The sequence below is a fragment of the Thunnus albacares genome, chromosome 3 (assembly GCF_914725855.1).
Source record: "Thunnus albacares chromosome 3, fThuAlb1.1, whole genome shotgun sequence".
Taxonomy (NCBI): Eukaryota; Metazoa; Chordata; class Actinopteri; order Scombriformes; family Scombridae; genus Thunnus; species Thunnus albacares.
In genome coordinates, this window is record NC_058108.1 from 20,104,165 (window position 1) to 20,130,979 (window position 26,815).

Consider the following 26,815-nt stretch of genomic DNA (forward strand, 5'->3'; position numbering starts at 1 on the left):
CAGTTGCTTTTTTGAGGTTTTTATTGGCCTTATCAGACAACTTCATCCTTGTGTTTAAGTAACTGTCATGGGCACATCCTCCTTCAGCTCACAAAGACTGTTCAGAGTTATAGGTGTGTTGCTGATCTGCTTGTTGTAGTGTGCAAGTTAATTAAGCTTATGGTGGCTTTACATTTCGGTCCTTAGTCCTGGAGACATGTTTTCGCATTTCATAGGTTTGTGGGTGTTGTGCCATGCTTCTGTTAGCAGGGCATCTGGCTTCGCCCCCTCAAGCCTGTCAGGCTCACTAAAGGGCGAAGCCTGTGTGTAATAGATCAAAGCTTATGCACTGTAACACCTAGTTCTACGAGTATTGTGTCAGAGCCCTTTCACCTTGTCTTCCTGATTCTTCTTGAGTCGTTGACATTGCCTGAAACTGGCCTGATTGGCCAAGTACATGCATACATAAGTTTTGACTGAAATTTAATGTAGTCATAGAAATAGTTTTGGTAGTATCTAAGCTGATACTTACTGTTTTCTATGTTTTGGAGCTATGAAACAGAATCAATGCAGAATGGGAGATTTGTGATGGTGGCTTGTGTTAGCTGTGACAGATGCTCTATCAAGCCTCAGGTAAAAATCCACAGACTAAGGCCATATTCTCAGCGACTTGAGCCCTGCCATAAAAGAACATAGCCCTCTCAATCATTTGAATGAGGCCAGTGCGTTGACACAGTGAGGTTGCCAACACAGGGTCATCCAGCAAAAAAAGAAAAAATCTGGCTCAACTTTTCCTGCAATGTCATCTTGAAAGGTGCTGCGTTATATACAGTACATAAGCACACATTCCTCGCAGATTACTTTCTAAAGTTAACGTCGCATTTCTACTGTTTACCTTTCTGTTTATCTCACGATCGTCACAGTGAAACATATCACAGTGGCAACTATTTTATCTAAATTCTCTGCAACTGTGAGCATTACAAACAACAAACCTGGTATGATAAGTATTATAATATATATATATATATAATTGAATGTTCCTTTAGTACCAGGCATGGCAGCTAATGGTTAAGATATGATTATCAGTTGAACGTTTAAAAAACATCCCAAATATGGTGAAGTTAAAAAAAAAAATGTCAGGAATGACTGCTCTTAAGAGATATAACACAAAACCAAGCCATTGTCGAATCCACCACACCGTTCTTCACACCTTTACTTTCTGCTGCACTACACATCATATGTGATGTTTTTATAGTTCATATAGCAGTGATATACCACTTGCATTGGTTGAGCACATTGCCACTGACCATTAAATGCAAAAGCAGAACAGTTACATATGAACATAATTTGTTGGATACCAGGTTGGTTAATAAAAATTCCAACGTGACTCACATTTTGACAAAGGGGTCAGAATAGCCGTTGGAGTCCATGGCAGCCAGATGGGCACAGCGTATGATTCCAACCAGCAGGCAGCCCTTCTCTGTGTTATAGCACAGTGACACCAGGATGCGGCCACGCTGGGGACAGAGAAAACAACCGTGTCAGACACAGCACCTGTTTCCACTCTGATGTTTCCCCCTTCGATGGATACACGCAGTGGGGAATCCTGCAGCAGATTTTGTTTGTAAAGTGACTATGAAAATTACCAAAATACTCTTTGTAAACTCTTTTTCACCCAGAGCAGTGGAAATAAATCAATGATTAAGTAAAAATTTAATTTAAAAAACTATTATTTGCACCAATATCCTACCTAACATATAGTGTATGGGCAACAGAAGTATTCAAATTAAAGCTTGTAATTAAAAGCCTTATCTTGGATTGGCAAAATGACACTGCTCCCTTCTCATTTGAGACCAAAAGCTATTAGCCTCTGTCTCTAAAATCATGAGGAGAAATGAGATAACGACCACCAGAGGAGAAAAACAACGGATCGACAACACTGCTGTGATTCACAAACTGTTGCAATACAGTGTCCATATGAATAGTTTCTCTCGCACCAGTGTATTACAGTGCATGCTTCCGACACATTCACTGATTAATTAAACTTTCTTTTCAGATGGTGGAAATAGAAGATAGATTAGAATTTCTAAAAAGATAAGAAAATGTATTAGATATAGGCGAGTAATAGGAAATTGCAGTGAGTCATGTTTTGGTTAAAAATGATAATAGGATTGGTGATGATAAAAGCTGACGATAGTTTTACCTCCTCCTCTGCTACCAGCGCTCCCTGCTCCACCGTTTGATTGTTAGTTTCTTTATTCTGAAATGACAGAGAGAGAGAGAGATAGATAGATAGACATGAAGAAAGAGAGCGAGAGAGATACTGGTTATAACCTACGGAGCCTGCAGGTGAATATCTATTACATAATATAATGCAGCAGTTGAAATTGATGCCTGATAGCCCCGAGGCCAACATGCACAATGGAAATAGGACACATCTTGATATATATGTCCACAGAAACCCATTTGGTATGTATGTGAACAGTTAATGCACGGTCACACATACACACACACACACACACACACACACACACACACACACACACACACACTGTACCTACCTGTGCAATTCTCTCCAGGCCCATATTGTAACGTTTGTTCTCGCCCTCTTTCAGTTTCTTCAGTGCCACTCTCACCTCTCCAATGAATTCATTTCGTCCGAGTCTGTCCATGTCACATACACACAGCCTTCATACACAAAAAGACACACACAGAAACAGAGAGAGAGAGAGAGAGAGAGAGAGAGAGAGAGAGAGAGAGAGAGAGAGTGTGAGAGAGAGAGAGAAGCAGGTGAGTCACTGACAAGTTACAGATGAACTCTGCCGCTGCGTTGCTCTGCTCATTATTGAGAAGACTGTGCCAAATATATCCAAAGTGAATCTGAACAATCATTCAGCTCCACGTGCAAGGCGAGATGAGTTCTCTGTGGTTTCGCATGAACAACCTCATGAATGATGTGTGGGTGCTGAGGAGGACGGGGGTGTCCAAAGGATTTCAATTATTTCCTTTATGGCTGTTACTCCATCAGACACTAATTTGTCTTAAAGTCCAACAAAAATTTAATTTAACATTTAATCATCCCTTTTGCAGTCAGAAAGGATGTTTTTCCCCGTAATTTTATATTATTAGAATGAAGTAAAAAGGTCTTTGAGTGTGTAAATGTATCCCTTATATAGTGCCCTCAAAAAATCCACAATGGAACAGATAAAATAGCTTCCAAAGAATGTACACTACTTCCTGCAAACAATCTCACATTGCAGCAGCATTTTATAGATATAAAAATTACACTGCGACTCCACAGCCGACTGTGATGATACAAAATGATGATGATTAGTTCATCATTGCATTCGAGAAACGCCTGAAAAAGCACTTTCTCTCTTGTTGTTGATGGTATATCTTGTGCATTTGTCTACTTGCTGTTGTTTCTTACTTTACTAATATGAAAAACAAAACACTTGCACTTATACCTCGTCAGCTACTTGTGAATTTGTAGCACGGCTCTTTCGGAGTCACTGTCCTCTAACACTTGATTGACTTGCCTCACTTGTAAGTCAATTTGGATAAAAGCATCTGCCAAATGACAAAATGTAAATGTAAAGCACTGAGTAAGCTATTGAGCGTCTATTATACAGGGAGTAGTGAATGTGTGAACGAGGGAGTGATTTTGGACACTGCTGCTGTTTATTTCACTGAGTTGTAAAAAATGTTCTGATTTCATGTAGTGTGCAGGTAATCAAGTCATTTGTATAGATTGTCTTTATATTAGGGTGACTTTCACCATAATTGAGAAGAAGAAAAATATCCTGTTTGAATTATGTAGATCTCCTATCGCATGTCTTGCTTTTCGCTGCCCTCTAAATTTAAAAGGAGACAACAAATCAATATCCCCTGTATTGCTATAGTTATGCAAAATTAATTCCTCCACGGAGCGCACTTTTTCAGACTAATGGTGATGTTTGATGGAGGGTGAATATTCCATCAGATACAGTAGCATCTTCACAGCCCATCACCTGCTACAATATTCCCTCTGTATTCAGATATTCCCAGATGGACTGTCGCTGCTCTTGATTTCTTCCTCACTCTTCATTTTCTACTCTCAACCTGCCTCTCTCTCTCGCTGCACACACACACACACACACACCTTCCCCCCTCTTCCTGTTCTCTTCCCATTCCTCTGACATTTAGACGTTTGACATGCTGGCTCCAGCCTTTTAGTCATAACTTATATCTCTAGCAGGGGCCTCAGAATAACTCTGACTCATGACCAGGGCTGTCAGATGATTCATGTGCCTTTGCTCTGTCATACTTGTAAGGTGTCTGTGATGAGACGAAGGTTGTGGTGAAAAGTGACACCAGATCTGCCCCAAACTTGTGGCCCTCTGTGCAAATGCTCCATCCGGTTTCTTTACACCCTCTCCCACATTTTCCGGCTCTAGTATTCCTCTAAAAACCAAACAGATGCTCATGGAATCTGTTCAACCTTCGGTGCCAAATTTAGTGTGGCGTCACTGGCAAATATCATCCTCATGAGTTACATTAGATGAACAGGGTGTTTTAGCATGCCTGTGTGGTGTCTGAACCTGTGAAAGTATCTCTTTAATGGTTTGAACAAGTAGGAAGAGTGTCAACAAAAAGTGACTTTGATGACAAGTATGACCTTTACTGCGGTACCTTTACAGTTTTTTTTTAAAAAAAGATCATTGGCGTGTAAGGAGCTCACTGGTATTTCAAACTTTAGATACTGTATATACTTAATGAATCCCCACTTAGCCTGCCGATTGATTTGTTATGCCATATTGTTTTTAATTCCATGCCACAGGGATTTGTGTTATTTAAGGCTTAATTCTCTGTTTTTTCCACATTCGGGCATTACTTCATGTTCCCAGATATTAATTAAACTGTTCAAGGCAATGCAAATGACGTATGTTTTTCCATTTACCATATTTAACATATTTAAGTTTAGAGTTTAATATTGTAAAGATAAATTACATGGCCACTTGAAATTAGCCGATACTCTACACTGATTTTTGGGGAACGTTCAAGCAGTGCATGATATGATCTAACATCAAAATCAGAACATATTTTTGTAGAGTCAGTCCAAGTACAAGGTCTTAAATATGCACATGACGACTACGATATAATGGACTGATTTAACCCTTTGATGGTTTGAAAAAAGAACTCACTTTGAGAAGCGCAACAGAGAGTGGTTAGATTTATGCTAAACTACAGTATGCTTCACTTGTATAAGAGAAAAGGATTTGAGTATGAAGAAGTATTGATAAATTTGGCAAATGTAACACTATCTGAAGTTTAGTGTAAACTTCCCCAACACGAATAAAGATCAGGAGCAGAGCTGTTAACATTACTCTACTGATATACTTGTATCTTGGCTTCCATGCAGTGGATGCACCAGTCTTGAACAGGTATTTTTTTTATATAACCTGTAACCCACCATATTAATATAGTTAGCTAATGACCCTTGACTTCGGAAATAATGATGAGTTACTTGTGGGCTTATTAGCCAGGCATACTAATGTTTGCAGCTCTCATTAGAGCAGATAAACAAAGTTTATTCTATCCCTTACGCTTTTGCTCTTATGTTTCTGGATTTAGAAAAGCCATAAAAAGACACAACTCATTAGATATGAAGTACCACTCTTATTAGAGGCAGATGAACACCACTTAAACAGAAAAATCCAAAGTTTGACAGACCTGTCATGCCTACTTACAGCTGCTAAACTACGATTGGACAGTCGCTGTTCAGGGAATTCCTTACAAAACAATCAAGAAACACCAACCAAAAATAAAACTCCCACTCCAACATCTAACTTCTAATGAAAGTATTTTTTTTCCTCCCTGACCATATCAGTACCAGACTGTACAGCTCACCTAAGGCATCCAGTAGCTAATCTCAGCCTCATCCTCCATCCAATACCAAATCAAGTCCTAGATTTGTCCCTATCTGTCCACAGACGGGGACAGTACAAGTCTATTAGGAAACCCGACAGAGGGATGGAGAGATAGAGGGCAGAAATTGAGAGGAGGGAGACCAGACCTGGCACTGACATCATCTCGGTAGTCCTTACACACACACACACACGCACACATACAGAGACACACACACACACACACACACACACACACAGGATCTCTTGATCAAAACACCTCCACAGTCTCCATCTCTCCTCTGATAACTGGCTGCCTGATAATCATTTCAGTGATAAAAAGCCAAAAGGAGCCTTAAGATTCTACCCAAGGCATGAATGTACAATTCACTTATTCTTTGTGCATTAAGATGCACAAAAAAGGGTTGTGTCATTTAAATGAGGGGAAGGATTGAAGCACCACATTACTACTGTCAAATAATTTTAAATTTGCCCAAAGGCAGAAGCAAACTGCAGTGGAAAAAGAGGGAAATTTGGACCTAATCTTGAAATCATGTCAGCTCCACTACAATATAACAATCTTCTGAGTGCGTCATTCTGACTCATATTCAGACATCAAAGGAGACTCATAAATCCACTTGTTCCCAATGCAGTTTTTCCGTGTGTCAGGTATTTTTCAGAAATTAAATCCCTTTTGAAACAAACTGAATTTTATTGGGGATTAAAATCATTTTAGAATGTGACAATTATGATTTTTAGGACTCAATAACAGACTAAATTACTTATAAGGGTGGAGATTTCTGCACTGTGTTCCAGTTTGGTTGACGTTTCACTCAAGACCCGACCATCACAGGCAGCCTTCCTGCACCAATTAAAGGATTAGCCGCTATGAGGCCAACCGTGAAGTCTGGATTGAGGACATTAGTTATTAGTTTACTCAGCTGGTTCATTCTTAACAACAGACTGGACCTCCGGTGGCCCTTGGAGATAAAGTCTGCACACTGAGGAATACAGTTGTTGAATACATGATATAAATAGAAGACTGCTTTTACAACTTAAAGAGATTTTTTTTTTAGCCATTTCATAACCAGCCTCTATTTAAACAGCCTTTTCTATTTCAGCGCATTTTGCTTCAGTATAATAGCTCTATATAATCTTTCTAACTGTAAATAAAAGAATGAATGAGGAAATAAATAAATAAATGCACAAAACAAGTCTTCTCCCTCCACTTAACACACTGCATACAGCATTTGTCCTCCACCGCAAAGAACAGTTTGATAAAATGTTTTTTACACTAAAGAAATGTTTAATGACTCAGAAGTTTTTGGCTTCATTCCAGCTTTTATCAGCATCTCTAATGTGGGCCAAACGGTAAGAAACAGTTTAAAAAGAAAAAAAAAATATCTAAATGAAAACACCGCTCAGGAACAATCTGTGTACTTGTATGAAAACCAATTCTTTTAAATTGAAATGGGTTCGGTCTGTGTGCACAGCGTAGCCCAGTTGAACTATTTTCTAACGTTGCAGTGTCGAGGCCTTCAGGCAAGTCTACAGAGAGACTGAGTCTGGGCACAGTCCTCCCTCTCAGCAATGCACAGAGCATGGGGATCAAAGAGTACAGCATCTCCTCCTCTACGCCCTGCTGGGACCGGCAGAGCAAGATCTAGCAGGGCACAACCCAGTGAGTAAATATCTCTCCAGGGATCGCCCTCTCTGTTTCTCCATTCTCCCACTGCTCGCTGCTTTCTGTGGAGTAACGAGAACAAAGTCTCTCTATTGGCTAATGTATCGTGCCGGCGCCTTAACACATCCAGAGAGAGTTTGAACAGATTTTTTTCCTCTCCCCACCTCCCTGTCTCTTTCCTCATGTCAGACAGCATTTCATTCACTCACGCTTGTTTGCTGTTCTCACATACTGTATTTCTCACTGTCCTTGTTCTTTTGTTTTTGGCTCTCCTTTAAGTAAAACTCCTCCCCATCACGCGCCCACTTTTTTTTTTTCCAGCTAAGTGAAATTTCTCATTCATCACTTTTATCCATTTCACTACTCTCTCTCCCTCTCTGAGCCAATCTCTCTGTCTCTCCATTGACCCTTGGATTCTGTCCATCTCTCTGTTCTGTCATCTTCCTATGTCTTGGCCTTCCTAGTTTCCCCTTGCACACCCCCTTATCTGTCACTTGGCATCACTCATGCTTTTTCTCCTGCTCTCTTTGTTGATCTTGGCAGCCACCTCTCTCTTTCTCTCTCCTCATCTTTTGCATGACACTGGACACACTTCTCCTCCTCCTCTTCCTCGCGTTGGCTGCCCAGAGCCTCCATGCTGGTTTGTGTCTGTTGGCTATGTCCTTGGACAGAGGTCAGGTGGGTTTCCTTTAGTTTGAGGGGTCACTCCTCAAGCTGCTGTTTACGCGTGTGTGTGTGTATGAGAGAGATGTGTTTGGAGAGGGAGATTAAATGTTATTTCTGAATGTGTGTACTTGTTAGAGCTCAAGGACATGCACTGTTTATGTGTGTGTGTGTGTGTGTGTGTGTGTTTGTGTGTGTGTGTGTGTGTCTGTGTGTGTGCGTGTGTGCGTGTGTGTGTGTGTGTGTGTGTGTGTTCTCTGCGTACAGAGGAGGGGCCATGCATGTTCTTTCCTGCCAGTGATTGCCCTTGACATACACACAGGAGGATAAGCACACACCTGACTGCCTGCATTTGTGTGTGCGGCTGAGACAAGTGCGTGCGCGCGCCGCGTGCGCTCGTGCACACGTCCGTGCGCTTTTGTGCTCGTGTTTCCTCAGGATAAACAATGCCATCCAACCCTATTATGAATCCGCTGAGCAAACTGACACTGATTGTACGCAGCGCACACGTTCACAAACAAAACAACGCAAAACTCAGCCACTGAATCAACTTACACATGCAGGGTGATACAAGTGCATCTGAGTTTTTGGGCCAAGATGGCTACGTTTGACCTCAATCATTCCATATGGAGAGAATTTCTGGGAAGGAGGGTCCGGAGACTCACCACGCAGCCAACACCTGAGGAGCAGCAGCAAGTGGAACAGTTGGCTGGTGCTGCCTAGCTGCAATAATGAATTACCTGGAAAATCCCACCGGGACGCATAGCTGGCTGCTGACAGTTCACTAGAGAAATGGAGGCACGGATCTTCATCCTCTGCATAATAAACTGGTCATTTGGCTGTCTGGGGAATAGTTCTAATTGCTGGCCGAAGTGACACCTAGAGCTTTGTTCCTACCTGAGCGTTTTGGTGGTCATGTCAGCCGCTGTGATGCCGTGATACACCAGTGTTTCATTCCACACTGGGTTCAACGTATTCTTCAGGGTTTTTGTGCGTAGCTTGTTTGCCTGCAGAGGGGAGAGTAAAAGATATATGAAAAAAGACATCCATGGGAAGGGAAGGATCAAAAGAATGAAAGAGGAGAGGAATGTTTAAAGGGCGAGGGAGCAAACTCGTCAGATCAGCAAGAAAGAAAGAGAATGAGATCATGAAAAAGAAGAAAAAAAACGAGTGACACTAAAAGATCAAAGAGGGAGAAAGAGGGAGAGAGAGAAAAAGAGTGAGGAAACATCATTTATCTCTGTCCCTCAGGAAATCGCAGACATCTGCTGCCTACTTTGTAGAGGAGAGTGAGAGGACACAAGGCTTTCCTCGCCTCACCTGTCCGTCTGTCTCCTCCCCAACGGGATAAGTCGGTGCATTAGCACCAGCCAGGCCTCCAAAACAAGCACTGTGTCTCGAAACACAGCACAACACAGCGGTCAATTAAATTGCACAACACAATCAGTATGAAAAATTAAAGCTTTCCAGGAGAGGAAATGCCCACAAGCCCCTAATAGCTTCACTATGCATAAATAAAGTTTGCAGCCACTTGCTGATTCATTTCCCACAGTTGCCTTAGGGATGTGTTCATCTTGTTTAAGTTTTTATTTCGGATTTTCTTCTTTTGTATATAATGTAATGTTTGTAAAAACCCTCTAGAAATTAGGCTTGCATCATAACAAAATGCCTTTTTACTGATTTTCTATGCATTAAGATTTTCCTCCTCACTAATCTTGGAAAGCTAAAACTCTGGCTCAAATGCTGAAATTCTACACAAATTCGTCTCATATAAATATGGGTTAATAAGACCTTGTAGAGCAAAAAGCAGAACTAATTGACTGTTCTGAGCCGTGGGAACGATTATCAGGTGTGGAAAGTATTTACTAAGTTCTGTAAGTAGAAATCTGAGGTATTGCTTTTTCAATTTTATGCCACTTTACTTCAACTTCAACACACTATCTTACATTTTACTCTGCATACATTTCTTTCACAGCTACCAGCAGTTACATTGCAGATTTACACATACATGAACACATACTGTAAATACAGTACAGCCAGACATACATTATGAGTCTGCTGACATAGTACATTTTTCTTATTGCCAACAAATACCAGAAAAATCCAAAACCAAAAAAAAGGATCCTTCATGTATCCAAAACCTGATATTCCTCTGTGCCATTGAGCTAAGTTTTTGTCAAAAACAAAACAATCAAAAACACATCAACCAGCCACATGGCTGCACTGGGCAACATGTTTGAATGTGGGCACTAGTTTATTTTGAGTGAGTCCTACTATACACCTTGTATATATAAATAATACAAGGTCATGGTGCTGTAAATACTCACTAGAGCACCAAATGTGTATTAATCTGCCACTGAAAATAGCCCAAGCAAATGTATTATTTACTTCTTTTTGAGTATTTTTGCCAAGAAATTACAGTGCCCAACTGTTGTAGGAAATTACCTTTTTTAATGAAATTATATTGTTATGAATTTTCCATCTTCAGTAGGGACAAGACGAATAAGCTGAGAGCCATAGACAGACTGGAGAAGGACAGTCTCAAGGGTCTCTCAGAACATACTGAGAGACTCTTGTTTTGGTGTTTTTTGTGGGATTTACTGACAATAAATCCCACAATTACAGTCAACTCCACTTAAAATGTTTTGTATGCATTAAAGCATCAGTTCTAATAATCCAATAATAAACTATATAAGTATATGGCAGGGGCCATTCATTACTTACAAAAAGTATTAACAATTAAGCTGATACAGTAATACTAATACTTTTACTTAAGTAAAATTCTGATTGCAGGTCTTTTATTTGTAATGTATTCCTACATTCAAATTTTTACATTTAATTCAGTGAAGTATCTTCCAGCACTAGTGTCTATGCAAAATTATATGCACTGTATTTCCAGCTGGTAGAGAAAGTGTTCATGCTATTCTCTCAAGATTCTCCTGCTCATGTCTGAAGCTTCAGAGATAAACACCTAATTTCTCTCTCTCTCTCTCTCTCTCTCCGCCATTCTGTTACAGTCAGCCTCTTGCTAGCGCCTCAGGGCCAGATGCTGAACCCTCCCTTCCATTCCATCCCCTGTTTTTCTTGCTCTGGTTTTTGTCCACATCCCATTGTTCTGCCTGCTCTGCTTCCCCCTCTTCATCTCTCTTTTCTCCCTCATTCCCATCCCCCCCCCCCTCCCCCCAAGTTTTTGGCTTGTCAATAAGAGTCAGCCCTCCAGAGTTTGCCCCACGAAGGGGGAACAAGTGTTTTTGATTCACACCAGTTGTTTGATTCATTAATGTGCAGGAGGAGTCGTGCACAAGCAGAGTCACGACTCGCAAGTGTGTTGCACCACTGCATATGTGCCAGCACAACTCAACTCAACAACAGTTCCTCAAATAATCATCACTCCCTATTGACTGAATTGGGTTGGTAATGAAAAATTTCCTGAGCACATATCTTACCAAATGCAATATCTACAAACATTTAAAACACCAGTTCCCTTTTCCTGCCCTGTGTCACTCCCTGTCTTCTAAATGTTTTATCTCTTGCCTTCCATCTGTCCATCACACTCTCCCACCTCTCTCTCCATCTGCCTGCATGGATCCTTTTTACTTATTTCACACTCCCTTTCTCTCAATCTCTACTTCCCAAAGGTGTGGATGAAGAGATGCTGGCTGTGGGTGATTTTTCCACAAGAAGGAATGAACAGATGAAAACACCAGTGACCATCATAGAGGCACCGGGAAATACTGTGTCCATGTATGTTTATGTGTGGGAACGCAAGAGGGTGTGATAGAGAAAGAGGGAGGGATGAAGAGAGCATCACACATCTCCGTGTGACTGTGACTAAAGCCTTATGTGTCTGCATGTACGCAAGGTCATGTGCTGCATGTGTCTCTGTGTGTGTCTGGCATCACAAGACAGCATGCTTGAGTGTATACTGCATGGTTACACAGCATATGCTGCAGGATGTGAGAGCGAGGAGGAAGGAAAACATGTGGGACCGAGGAGACGAGTGTCTCTGCTTGCAGTATTTTGACAACTCAGTTCTTCACAGAAACTGAAACCTCTTGTGTTCTCGATCGTTCATTACAATACTCGCATGCTGAGTCTGACTGTGGTCAAAAGTAGGTGTGTGAGTGTGTGTCCATCATCCTCACTTCGACGTGTGCTTGCTACCACTTTTCAAGTTACGTGACCCCTGTCTGGTGGACATTTAACAAATTGGTTCATGGGTACTTACCTACTCATTGATGCTTTCTCTGAGCCCCCCCCCCCAACACCATACACCACCACTCTCCCCCATCAACACTCGCCTGTTGACGTGAGCCGTGTAACAATCCTCCCTGTTTCCATGACAACCACCTGCTGCTGTCCTCCCCTCATCTGTCTCTCCCTCCCTCCCTCTGTTTCTCCAGTCCCCCTCTCTCTCTCTCTCTCTCTCTTTTTTTCACTCTCCCCCCTTCCTTCCCTCTCAGTTGTCTCCCTTCTCTTCGCACACTGTTGGTATTTCAAGGTCAAAGAGGGTCACAGTGAGATAGTGTGATAGAGACAGAGATAGGGGTGGAAAGTGGGGAAAGGAGAGCGATAACAATGGCAGAGAAGACAGTCAGAGGAAGGCTGGAGGACAAAAATCCCCCGGACGTTGTTATTGTTAGCACCTTAGACCTCAGACAGTTGCCTCATTCAACCTATCTTGGCTCAGCATCCTCCCCACGCTTATCATAACCTCATTTCGTGTTAACCTTGAGCCAAAATGGCTGACAACAGGTTGCATTCTGCCGGAGCTGGGGGTTGCTGTTGTGGTGAGCCTTATCTTCTTTGCTGCTTGAGCTGCAAACAAGACAAGAGCGATGCAGCAGACCAGAACATGTTCGTGCTCGATAAAGCAGAGCATTGGATGGGCCACATTAAGCGGCCCACTAAAGCGACCCACTAAATTAGCACGCTGCCACGTTACGTTTCAGCGAAAGCATTTTGACCTTTTCACAGTGTCTGATAAACAAGAATCGACAAGGGAGACTATTATTTACAAAAAGTAAATAATTGCTTTTTGCTTTTTAAATACTTTTCCAGAAAAGATCTTCCTTTGCCACCGGTTTCTATGTGATGTAGGACTTCATGAGAGAGTGTCAGTGTCTGGGACAGAGCATGTTGCACAGTGTGGTAGCATGTTACATTAATTGCCACTGAGGTAAGGTTGGAGCAGTGACCTTGCTAGCCCCTGGGAGAAGATGAAGCTTGACGTATGGATCAGCCAGCCCATTGGAGTCCATGGCTTTCAGTCCCTGTGGACACAAGCAGACACACACACACACACACACACACACACACACATATACTGTAGTGTCAAAAGTGACGTCATCATGCCCTCAAACACTTCACACAACTGACAGGGTCAGGAAAAGACAGCGAATATGACAGACCTCCTCTACTGTAGTCATATCTCAAGAGCACTGCTGGGTGTTTCTTTTTATGCCACTATTTTCTACTCTCCCTGACTCCTTTGTGTTGTCCTCAAGGGAACCATTCACTGAGATTTACATAATTAACATCATGTGACAGTACACAATATGTAATACAAGGCTTGTGTCCTTGTAGATGGACATACTAAATGTATGTGTCTGCCACAGCAACAGGGTGCTATTATCCAATTTCTTCTTCTTCTATCCAATTTTATTTTCCTATTTCCCAGTACCATGAGATGTTGCTTTAAAAAGGTTGAGGAAAGGCAGTCTGATGTCTTGTGCAGAAGTGCTACAGGAGAAATGTTTTCATTGGGCTCTCAAGGAGGATTATGCAACCAATCACACATAGACAGAGGTCTGTTTATTAGAATTGTCTGTTAGATATTGGATATTAGAATCGTGTGTGTACCTTCGCCTTGTGAATTGTACAATGAAGACAGTTGTTTTCCTGATCAAAGAGCAGGCTGAACTCCAACGTTCCCAGGTAGGCTGAAAACAACACAAAGCACGGCAATTACTGCCAGGAAAAGAGAAAGACACACTCAGTCACACATACACTCTCGAAAGCTCTGACTCACATTTGTAGCAGATGTCCTCTTAAAAACATGACGCCGCCTAATATGAATTGATCTGTCTTGTTTGATTACTGTTTGGGAACGAGCTGAAACTTGCAGGCTGAGTCCCACTATTGCGACATTGTCTAATAAATCATCGGAGATGCGGAGTCACACAAAGTGGGAGTGACAAACACTTTTTTGGAAAAATGCTTGACTCCACAATTACTCTGCAAGCATATGTTGTACTTCAGAGGAAAAAAATGCATAAATTCATTTTGAGTAAAAAAGAAGGTGACTCTCCACTCTAAAGTTTCAGAATTGACTGTTGTTTTTCTGCTGTTCTGTCTTCTAATTTTCACATGAATGAACACACACACAAAACTTTGGTCACCCCCCTACGAACTCACTGTCATCATCATCAGAGTCGAGCACTTCCTCCCTGTCTCCATCGTTGTCCCCCCTCCTCTCCCCATCTCTGTATCCTCCACCCGTCTCCCCGTTGAAAGTCTCCTCCTTCAGGATCTTCTTCTCCCTCGGGGGCGGTGGCGTGCAAGGGTAGTCGTGGAAACGTGGGAAGAAGTCCGAGATCTGAGGGATGGGGAGGATGGGGCCTGGGCACACATTTATGGCAAAGTGCTCCTGCATAGAGATCTTGACCGGCGAGGGAGGGGGCAGGGCGGAGGAGTGGGGCATCGCCGAGGGGGAGGTGGCGGATGAGGAGGGTGTGGAGGTGGAGGAAGGGGGGATGGCCAGGTGGGAGGTGGAGGGGGGCGGCGGGGGTTTGGAGACGCTCATGTGGACTGTCGAATAGGACTGTGGGGTGAGAATGAAGGGATGAGATGAAGAGAGAAAGAAATGAATGAAAGAAAAACAGAATAACAGCTGGGATCATAGCAGAGGGGAGGAACAAGAGGCTCGGAACTTGAAGAGAAAAACATAACAACACAGTCATATCTTCCGCCTCCTCTTAGTTTCCATATTCTAAGTTTGCACAGCAGCAGCAGCAGCAGCAGCAGCAGCAGCAGCAGCAAGGGTCAATCCTTTTCAAGGCAAATCAACACACAAAATATGTGTTAAAATTCACCACACATCTAAAAGAATCCTGCAGAAATATGTTTCTGTTTTCATTCGTTGATGTAATAAAAGGCCTAAATGGAATTTGCCAGAACCTTTGGCACTTCAAGTGTGACTCACACATTGTGTCATCATACCAAGTCTGTGCTCTGAATGAATATTCAAATGTATTGCTGTAAAGTATGAACAAGTGATGTCACTTTGTGTATCTGCACTTCACTCTAATCCTTCCCTTATCTCTCTCTTTCTCTCCTCTCTCTCTCTCTCTCTCTCTCTCTCATCTGCAAGTCCCCTGAGCAATATTTACATAATACTATTTGGAGCCTTTCTCAGTCCTTAGCATATTTGTCACTAAATGAAGCGTGATAACTGTCACCAAACTCCAACCTCGTTAAGCCAAATGCTATCATTTCCTATTTTCCTCACGGTGATTAAGAGAGACTGGAGACATGTTTTCTCGTATGCGATCCCACAGTGCCTCGGTCTCTTCATTATTTAAAGAGCTGGTTTGATGTCAATGATCACAGGGAAAAACTTCAAATTCAGATGTCAAAGAGTTTCCTTTGTTTGGTGGTGGTGTTCCAGAAAAGGGATAAACTCCCAGATTAAATTGTTTAAAAACGATAATTTATCATCTTAATGATGATCAAACACACAAACATGTTGCAAACACTGCTACAAAGGCAGGTCATTTGAGGATGTATGTCACTTGTCATCCCCCTATATAATGCATATGTCCATCATGTCACTGGCGGTTAGTGTCATCTTGCTACCGCTGTTCCTTTTTGTCGAGGCAGTTTGTCCATTTTAGCATACGCTGTCAAGATTTTCATTTCCTTTTGCAATTGAAACAACACTGCTCTTTTGGTTTTTGACTGATGCATCTGTTATTTAGACACGAATGATCAGTCTCTTTGCAGCTCTCTTATTTGTCTTGTGGTACTTTGAAAACTCACATATCAAAGTGTTGATTCTAGGGCTGCTGCGACTAATGATAATGTTCATTATTGATTCATCTTTTTTCTTTACAATTAACTGATTAATCATTTAGTCTATTAAATGTCCAAAGATTGTAGAAAAATTTCTTTAAATGTTGCCAAAAGCCCAAAAACCTAAAAGTATTCAGTTCACAATTATGTAAAACAGAGAAAAGAAGCAAATCTTCACAGTTGAGAAGCTGGAAAAATAGAGAATGACTTCAGTAATTATGAAAATTTTGCAAATTGGTTTCTTGTAAAGCTCACAAATGCTGTTAATCCAGTATGATTTATCTTTGTAATAGTGTCATTTTGGATATAAAAAGACTTCTTCCACGAGGAGTGTATGTTATTATTGTTTATACAATATGCATGTTGCCAGTAGAATAAACTGAAAATGTTTCAGTTGTGTGTAGAAGCCATGAAAAAAAAAACTGTGTAGGTGAAAATACTAAGATTTTGTTTCACTTTGTTTACACCAGTATTAAGTCGTCATAAAACATATTGATTCTTTCTCTCTGACACACACTCACATACATGTTTCTATACTGAACACACTGAAGTTTTTGGAAGCTCATCATAAAGCCAAAACGTCATCTATATCCAAACAGAACAAGACTTCGCTCATTTCCAAACTTGCATCTCCCTCCGTCCTCACTATACTCACTATACTCAGTTACAGCTCTTAAACAGACTCCTTCTGACACACACACATGTGCAACAAGACCATACACACAGATAAAAAACCCAAACTACCCGTTCCCATTTTTGATACCTCCATTCAATCAATTACTCGCACTGCTCTTATGTAACAACACCGAAATTCACTGCTTGGGTATCCACAGACAAATGATCACTTGCAGCATGTTGCTCACAAACTCGTTCACTCTCGACCTCTATTACATACAGAGACACACACACAAATGCACAAATATAGATATCCACAAATACGTACCCAGGGACAGTCTTCATCTGTGCCAGCACTCCATCTTGCCTGCTCTCACGTCCTTAGTCTCTCACACACTGAGGAGCATGCAGACCAGCTTTGAGTCAATATATCCCTCTGTACTCTCTCTCTCTCTCTCTTTCTCTCTCCGTCTCTGTTCATCGTTTGCTCTCCTCCTCTCCTTCTCTCCTCTCCTCTGTCCCTCCCTCTTTCCCTTCCCCTTAGTTGTGACGTATCCAGTTAAAATCCCAGTCAGGCGTTTGTAGACTGTGCATATAGTAATGCCCCTCACTTTCTCAGCAGTGAGGAGATTTAAGAGAGACCTGGGGAAAAAGGGTTGGGAGTGTGTGTTTTGATGGTTATGGTGGTGGATGAGGTGTGTATGGGGGGGGTGGTGGGGTGGTGGAGGGCGGAGGTGCAAAAAGAGCGAGAGAGGAAGTGACAGACAGACAAGCAGAGCAAGACAGAGAGACAGATGAGGAGACAAACCGACATCACACACAGACAAGCGCTCAGTGACACCAGCAAAAACAAATACACAGAGAGGCAGATATATATACAGTATATGGAGGGAGGGAAACGGGTGTGAAAACACTCAACACACAAAAAAAGGAAATATTGCTCTGGGATGAAAAAAATCCACTCGCTGGAGGACAGAAAGAGAGGAAATTAAATACAACGTGTTGACTGAGCTGAACAAAATACACTGCCAGCCATACAATCACACTGCCAGATTCATTTGTGTTGGCTAAGACTATGGCCAATATCAGCCAAGCATATGTGTGTATGTGAATGTGTGTGTATGTGTGTGTGTGTGTGTGCTTTGTTTGTACGCGTCCAACTGTGGCAGCTCTCACCTGCCTCAGTAATAAAATGAATCAAAGACAACAAACCATCAATAACAGTGGACTTGTGCAGGGTGACACTGCAGTAAATTATTGCTGACAAGAATGACTGGATGAATGAGAAGAGTAAAGAACGGATGAATGGCTGCGAGGGTGTTTAAAAGAGAGAAATTTCAAAATTTCACAGGCAAAAGTATGAGAAGTAGATAACAAAGGATTAGAAATGGACATAAAAAAATGAAAACTCTCATTGAGAAAGCTAAAAGCACATTCCCTTTGTTGAGTATAGTGTGGCAGGAGAGCTCCTTTGATTGCAGCACATGGCGGAGAATATAAAAACATAACATTTTCATGTACTGCTGGTTGGAAAGTCATCAGAGCACAAATTGATAACTATGTAATTCTCCATGGTTGAAAAGTAACAGATGAACAACAAGCGCGGTCAATTAAATTAATGGTCAGCTAGATGTGGACACGTGCTCATCCATTTGTAAACACTTTGATTTACTTTGGGCATCTCATTACTATCAGCGTTACCTCATCAATACTGTGTTAACAGACCATTACACTGTATATTCATTAATTTGCAAAAGGAACATGAGGGCTAAATTAGTTGAAAAGAGATAAATGAAAATTCAGTCTACCGATGCCAAAGCTATCTATCTATAAATAGGTGTTTTAGACATGGTCCGCATGTTTTAAGTGGTTAAGTATTTTGGCTGTCTGAGTTCTTGTCACGTGGACAGAATCCTCTCGTGGTTTTCATGGTCTTGGCTCCCCCAGAGATGCTCATCCCTTTAGTGAAAAATGAAAAAGCACATGTATCCATAGGTGAGCGCTTACTCCACCCACAGTAGCAGTTATCAGGCAGCTGCAGAGTGCTCACTGCTGACCTGCTGACCACTAAAACTCTCAGACGTTCTCCATGTGCCTGGGTACCCAAGAGACACACTGCACTCTACCAAGAGGGCTCTTAAGGCAGTCTCAACACGCTCAGGTCATGAGTGGGTGAAATACACATAAGCACAGATTTGCAAGGGTTAGGTTAACACAAACTACGAATAACATATTTTTTCTCAACTACGCCCAGTGTTATTTGAGGCCATGCAATCTTCAATCTGAGGTGTTAAGCAATCTTGGTGGGTTTACATTCTGCAGACAAAAACCTTCACATGGTGGGTTTGTTAGGCTCCGATTCCAGCTTTTTAGTCAATATTTTAAGACTCAAATAAATAAATAATTTCAATATTTCTCTACCTGAATTTTATGACTGACAGTGTGGAGAGGGCTTTGGAACAGGATTTAGACCTTTATGTGTAATAAAATGCATAACACCTTATTTTACAGGTCAGTTACTTCCCAATAATTTAATTTCCTAAAAAGAACGATGTATTTTTTTCTCCAAGTAAATAAAAGAGAGAGGAAAAATATTGAGTTGATTTAAGATTTCAACAGTTAACTTGATAAATAAAATATGAAAAATCCAAAACCGGATTTATTGCAGGAAGTGATGTCACTTGAGGCAGCGTTGACGACTACAAGTTTAGAATTAAAAGAATCATTGAGTGTGGAGTTAGGAAGAACTAACTGACTACAAACTAACTAAACTAACTAAGGCTAACAGCTCTGGGGCACATTAGCCGCTACTAGAATAACACATCCTAACTCTGATTGAACTGTCAGCTGCCGGGTGATATAAACAATATATACATTCATTGTGATATAAAATTTGAATCATAGGAAAATTAGAAAGAAGAAGAATGCATCAAATAAAAAGCATAATATCTCTGGATGTGCTGCATTGAGTTTAGATTTTGTAGGAGTCCAAGCAAATTCTGAAGAGTAGTCTTTAAAAACATATCTTTGCAGCTTTTGTACAGAAAATGTTGAAAATGTGAAAGTGTGTACTGTACACTGATGGCCTTTATGGGCTGTCTGAGGCGAAAGTTGTTGAAAGTTGAGAGAAACATTGTAAAATCTTAGGTCATCAGTCCAAAACACTGGTCCTAGATCGCACTTGTGAGACATGTCTGCTGACGTCATTGTTGTCACACAGTCTTATATTGAAAAAGTTAAGCTGATAATGTAATTCAAATGACTCACAATGTGTTCAATATTTTGTGATTGGGAAGGATGACAACACCATAACCATAGATTGACAATGTGCGGAGTGATGTAATCTGTACATTCGACAGACACAGGTTTAACAATTGACACAGTTTTTCGTTCACGGTGACACCAAACAACATGGATTTGTCTGGTTTACCACGTCCAGGCCAGTTCTAAGGAAGAAACGCAATCAATTGTGCTTGAAGAATGAAGTCTGGACGATGGCGCTGCGGTATCGATCTTTCTCAGGGGTAAACATTAGGTTGTCTGTCAGATGGATATTTAACACAGTGGTATTGCCCCTGACAAAATTAAATGAAAGTCAGCAGCAACCAAGAAAAGATGTGAAACCCAAATCAGAAGAGCGAAGCTTAATGATGAAGAATATGGAGGCAGACCAACTCAGAATATTATGTAATGATACTCCATTGTAAGCAAAAAATCTTACCTCAATGAAAACAAAATGCATGACCAAACCAAAAATCCATCCTACACACTGTCAGCCATACATCCATCAGCCTCCATGTAAGCATGATTAAAGCATTCATGTTGCTCATGAGTATAATATAAATAATAAACATCTAGAATGAGAGAGAGAGAGACAGAGACAGAGAGAGAGAGAGAGATTGGTGGGAAGGAAGGAGAGGGTACGAGCAATTTGTGGAGGAGCATTCATCCAGTCCTTCTGCATGGCGAGATAATCTCCTCCCATTACTCCAGCACAAAGCAGCACAGGTTTTCCATTAAGTGCACAACCACAGACTCCCTAGCTTCTTCACCAGCCATTAGCTCTGAGATTAAGTAAACCTCTATTTACATACTGTAGCACTAGCGCATGCTGAATTTTTCAACGTTTTTGGCATCACACAAGATGGGAAATTGCATAAATTTTATGATAACGATCAAAGGAACTGCGTACTCCATCCTACACTTGCCCTTAGAAGTATACTATATGTAGACATATCTTGAATTCCTGATTTACTTCTCTGCTTTTTTTTTGAGTGCCTGCTATAAGAGCCTGTATGTTAAAGCCAACCTGAAATGAAAATTCACTTTAGCTAAATAAATGTGTATAACCTTGGTGTTTGTCTTTTTTGACTTGTGTACTTATTTGATCAAAATAGACCTTTTTCACAGCACATATTCTGATTTAGTTCCATTCAAGTGTCCGAGGAAGCCATATGGGTGAACCCTTATGCACGTACAGTATATGGGTCCTGAATTTGGAAAAACTAAATAGGACTCAGCCATGATTAATGTTATTAATTGTACCTGTACCTTTCCTGCTTCAAAATGGCTGCTGTGAAAAAGGTCAATTGTACCAAAAAAAGGACATTTAGGCTTTATTTCCTTTCTGCAATGAAACCTGCCCCTACATTGGTGTACTCCAGGGCGCGTGAATTTTTGGTACTGACCACAGACCATATATGAAAATGGACGTGGAGGTGTGACATCACCCATTGGTTTGCGCTGGAGCCAGTTTGAAGCCCAGAGCTGCTGCTTATGGTCGGTGCCATCTTTTCCATTGGAACCAGGAACCTTCCAGATAAGGAGTGTGGGGTGTTGCCTTTCATGCTCTGGAAACACGCCCTGCTACCTCAGACTGAAGTGCACTAGCTAGCTTACTGGGAACACTAAGTGGTGCACACTTGGGCTAATGTTAGCTACTGTAGCTAAATTATGTTAACAGGGTATTCTAGTTAAGTAACATTAAACTTACCAAAATACTACAACGATAGTCTGACTCGGAGCGAGTCCCAGAGTCGGGCAGAGCAGCAGGTGAGCAAACTGTCAATCACAGCTATCAATCAACGCCCACAGAGCAGACATCAAAGCCTACTATACGTCTTTAAATATTATTAATGAGCAATCATTTCCAAAATGAGAGGGCCTGAGTTTAGCGATTGAGACCATAATGACTCATTGCAAAAAATGATGAACTTAGTATTTCTAGAGAGAAGTTGACTATTTTTGAATGAGAGTCAATTGGAGACAACATCTAGAGGCTATCAGTGGCATTGCACCTTAAAGTACATCTACACTGGTTTTAGCCTCAAGCCGTGGTAGTTGTTGTTGGTAGTGACTGACAGTTTTGGTGCTGATACTGTGACTGGTGCAATATCTGTGTGGGAACAAACACTATGTATGCTTGTTGAAAAGGAGTGAAATTGTCTTGTATAAACTTTCACAGGCTACCTGCTATTTCCTTATGCAGCCTGACCATTTTTTTGTTTGTTTTATTTCCAGTTTTGTCTCTTAACTTGCGTTTGCTATTTCTGCCTATATTAAATACAAGTCAAAAGTCAAGAAACTATCTCTAAACCAGCTGATTATCCTTTTGTAGTATACTAAGCTTATACTTTATATTCCCTTCCACAAAAAGGGAGAAGAAGTCAGTTTTCAGTTGGACTTTGAATAAAGTAGGCACCTTATTCCCTGATGAGGGCAAGATGTGAATGACACTAATTTTCCCTGAGCATCTGACAAATTGTTTGAATGACATTTGAATTCAGCTCAAGAATCATTTAGAGGCCGTCATGGCATGGCGCACAGCAGCATCAATCATGAGAGATTCATTGAGTTTAATAGGCAGTGTGATGTTGGCGAGTGCATTTTTAACAGGTGGCTAGTTGTTGATGTTCCCCCACGGTGGCAGTTGGTGTCACAGGTGCTGCTCGCGCTCCACATCACTCTGCTTCGGGGAGAATCATTGGTCGTGTTGGCAGAGAGTGTTGTTCTGTCAAGGTGCATTATTCTTCTCACTGCATGCCACAATCCCCAACTTTAGCCCAGCATGGTCTCGTACAAAAAAGCAGCTCCTTCAGTCTGTCTCTCTTTCTGTTTCAACTCTGCTTCCCATTGTTGCTATCATCTACCACCAACATCACCTTCACCTTTCCCTCATTTTATGAGAATTTCTCTCTAACACAGACAGATCCCATTAACCCAGCCTGTGATTTGTCCTTCACTTTGACAAGCCGGGGTACACACACACACACAAAAAAAATCTAAATTCAAAAATAATGTCATTGAATAAGTTTTCATTTTTCTAATGTTTTGTGACAGGCTCAGCCAGCAATGCAAAAGAAAGAATGACCCCTGTCAAATAAAATGACAGATTGACAGAATGATATCCCCCGAGGTTCATTCTTTGTTTATTTTATACATCTCCTCTTGCTCTTTTTTTTTTGGATTATGTGCAGTCTTGGAGAAAATACACAACAGGTCCCTCTGGCATTTAGGTGATGTTGTTTTGGTCTCAATTTCATGTTTTCATATAGAGCAAGTTACCAGGTGGTTTTAGAGTAAGAAACATGTGATTGGATTTGAAGGGTATGAAGTCAGGTTGTTCAGGAGGTCTGAGGTAGTCTTTATTTCTTGTTTTATCTCTCACAAGATTGAATTACTCTCCTGCTGATGCTGATCTCCAACCAGCCTGCTGTTCCAACTCCAAAACGAAGCTCAGCGCTAACGCAGCCACATTATTTGCCACTGACCCAATTAGATACTGCTTAGATCCTGCAATACACATTTCTTTCTCTCCTCTCTTTCTCTCTCCCTTTCCGTATTTTTCCGCTGCGTCTTTTGATGAATGGCTTTGCTTTATAGGACAAATGACAGCGCAATGATTAATTGTGTGTGCTCTTTCAGTCCGTCCATACCTTCTCACTTCTTTTTTTTCTGTTTCAATTCCTGTTTCTCACCCTTTAACTAGAAATATTCTATCTTTACCTGGGTTTGCCCCATCAGCATATTCCCATAAATAAAAGAGGGCGAGATGTTGAGGTGGAGCAGGGATGTGTGTGTGTGTGTGTGTGGGGCGGGGGGGATGGCCCAGAGGCAGGGCGGTGGGCATGTGCGAAATGGAGGGGTGAATGGATGAAGAGGGAAGGGGAAAGACGTGCCAACTGCTTCAGATCAGGAGTGTGAAGGTGACTGCAGCGAATAAGACACAGAGAGAAACAGAAATTAAAAGGAAATACAAATGCAAACTATATTAAAGATTAGAAAGATCCAACGGAGAGAATATGCATAAAAATAAAAACAGCCTGAAACTGAGATAGACAGATAAGAGCAGGGAAATGGAGATAAAGAGCAGGAAGAGACATAAATTAAAAATGCCAGAGAAACCGGGAGAAATTGAGAGGACTGATAACACGTATTACTATCAAATAATGTAAATGCAGTACACGACAGCAGATGAGGGAGTAAAACGGGGACGTATTGAGATAGCAGTGATTGTAGTGAGGTGTGCAGCCAGTGCCCCGTGGCAGGACGTCATGCTGTGCTTAATGAGGCAACAGTGCCGGCAATTAGTTCCTGATATGACATCATCAGTCACCAATAACTGAACACATCATTAACTTTGAGACCCCTCAAATAGCCTCTCTCTGCACAAATACAAACAGCACATGTATTTCTAAACATACGGTACATGTCATTTTATTTAATCAAAATAAATGTTAAATTCTTCCTTTTTACATTAAACTTTGAATTGGATTGGCCAGAATATCTTTACAGTATTTATTAGCTGTGAGAATGAGCATTGGCCAAATTGTCTATCATCAAAAGTGACGCCTTCTAGACAGCATTTCCAAGATTTGGCTGCATGCTGCTAAAAAACTGTATCACTGCCTCCAAGCCAACCACAAAAGTTGATGTCCTCTTCAGTCAACAACATTATTGCACTTCCTTGTCTTTTTCTGTGAAGGTAAGAGGTGAAATAAGTTTCCACATCTTTAAAAAAAAAAAGTGATGCTATATAAAGGCTTAGATTGGACACACTAAGCATATTTGAGCGTGGCGGGAGTTTGGTGGCACAGGGGAATAGGTTCCTCAGTAGTTTCCGGCTTCAGCACTGCCTCACTGGGCAAAGAACAGGAAAAGAGGGAGGACAGAAGACAAAGTGAGAGAAACATGGGGAGAAAGCATAAAAATTACATTATGCCTTACCTGCAGCTTTTGTTGTCTCATGAGCACAAGGTTTTCTGCTCTACTTACATGACATACTAGTCATGAAATTACAGAATATATTTCACTAAAATGACAGGGCAGAAAAGATTTAGCGATTTTGGATTTTTACACATTTTAAAGTGCAGTATGACATTTGCGAGAGTCATGGGTCATGAAACAGGTTTGTCCAGTGAAGTGAGACAAAGTTCAGGGACTGACCGCTGCAGAGTGACGCATAATGCCAAGGACAGGTACAACAGAGTTTGCATGGACAGTAACAAACCTCTCTGATGTATCATTTATGCTACATTTATCAAACAAGACTAAAAACCTAATGTATGGCTGGACCAACCATGTATGGTTAATGTGTGTAATTGTGGCCAACTTGTTACAGGGATAGTCAGTGGTAGTGTCTATAATATGAATTCCTGGATATTAAATGTTCATCTGCAATTTTCTGTAGTGGTCCCAGTAATATTTGTTGTTAAAGTGTAAACTGAAGTAGATATGTCACATGGTTAAGCAACATTAAAAAAAATGCTATAAATGCAGTTGCAAGAACAATACTTTCTACTCATATCTTGGAATATTTGATTTGAAAGAGAACTTATTTTAGTTTTAATTATAACTATTCTAATTTTCTGTTAACTCCCCCTACTCTTTCATCTGTTTCTATCTGCGGATGTATGTAAACATATAGACTCATCATATGCTTATGAAGGATTAGCTAGGCTAACAGTCCGCCAGCTGTGTGACTTTATATCCACACCGTGACGACTTTCAGAGCACACAAACACCGTAAACACACCTGTCACCTGCCAAGCATGGTGCTGTTAAACTGGAAACACCGCGGCTACACCTTATTTTTATACAGTCTATGGGCTACACACAGCACAGCACAGCTATGCTAATGATGCTAGCCATGCTAACTAGCACCTGGCCGCCATGCAGGCCGGTAAAATGGATCCGTTGCGTCTCTTTGTATCTGTAGATTGGTGTTCCTGTCAGTGTTGGACCCTCCGTGTGAGACGCTTCGGTTGGTAAATGTGTATTTTTAAAATGTATTTCAGGGCTGTGCTCAGAGGCTCTGCTAAATGCCCCCTGGGGACGTTTTTGAAACTGTTGGTGCTGATTCATTTTGAAAGAGCAACTCCAACACTGGGGCCGACCAATGCTGTAACTTCATCACTCAGTCAGTCAGTGACGAATAGACATTCAAGGTTATAGGTCTGGTCTGTGGCTGATCCAGCCATAAAAAGATCTGCTCCGTCGTTTGTGTGGATGATGTACAGTTGATATGACTGAGACAATTTAAGACAATTCTGACCTTGTTCATAGGTTAAACTTAAGGTGTCCTCACAGCAAGAGTAGCAAGCATGTTTGGAACAAGTCAGCAGTCAATAAACAGTGCAGTGTAGCGTTCAATAGGAAATAGCCCCAGGGACCTGAAATCCCTCCAAATCCTTTGCCTGACTTAACTAACCAACAGCAGTCCATCAACAAACTCGTCAGTTAGGAACTGCTCTGTGATGAGAGGAATGGGCAGTACAAAGATGACAGGATTGTCACTCAAGTTATGTAGTATATGTACAACGCGCACACACACACACACACACACACACACACACACACACACACACACACACTTACTCCCCGCTGTGGAGACAGTTTTACAAAGCATCCTTATAAC

General features: G+C 41.3%; 1 protein-coding gene across 1 annotated transcript in view; it reads right to left on the bottom strand.

Moving 5' to 3' along the window:
• doc2d (double C2-like domains, delta) overlaps positions 1-17,341 on the bottom strand; it is a 29,553-nt gene extending 12,212 nt beyond the window's left edge. Inside the window, exons 1-8 of the mRNA XM_044347075.1 lie at positions 17,228-17,341; positions 14,629-15,034; positions 14,074-14,153; positions 13,410-13,484; positions 9,109-9,218; positions 2,541-2,667; positions 2,183-2,239; positions 1,372-1,496 (exon numbers count right to left, since the gene is read on the bottom strand). Of these exons, the coding sequence (XP_044203010.1) occupies positions 1,372-1,496; positions 2,183-2,239; positions 2,541-2,667; positions 9,109-9,218; positions 13,410-13,484; positions 14,074-14,153; positions 14,629-15,016 (962 nt within the window). The 5' untranslated portion in view covers positions 15,017-15,034; positions 17,228-17,341. The remainder of the gene's footprint in view (positions 1-1,371; positions 1,497-2,182; positions 2,240-2,540; positions 2,668-9,108; positions 9,219-13,409; positions 13,485-14,073; positions 14,154-14,628; positions 15,035-17,227) is intronic.
• Positions 17,342-26,815: the final 9,474 nt, after the last annotated feature.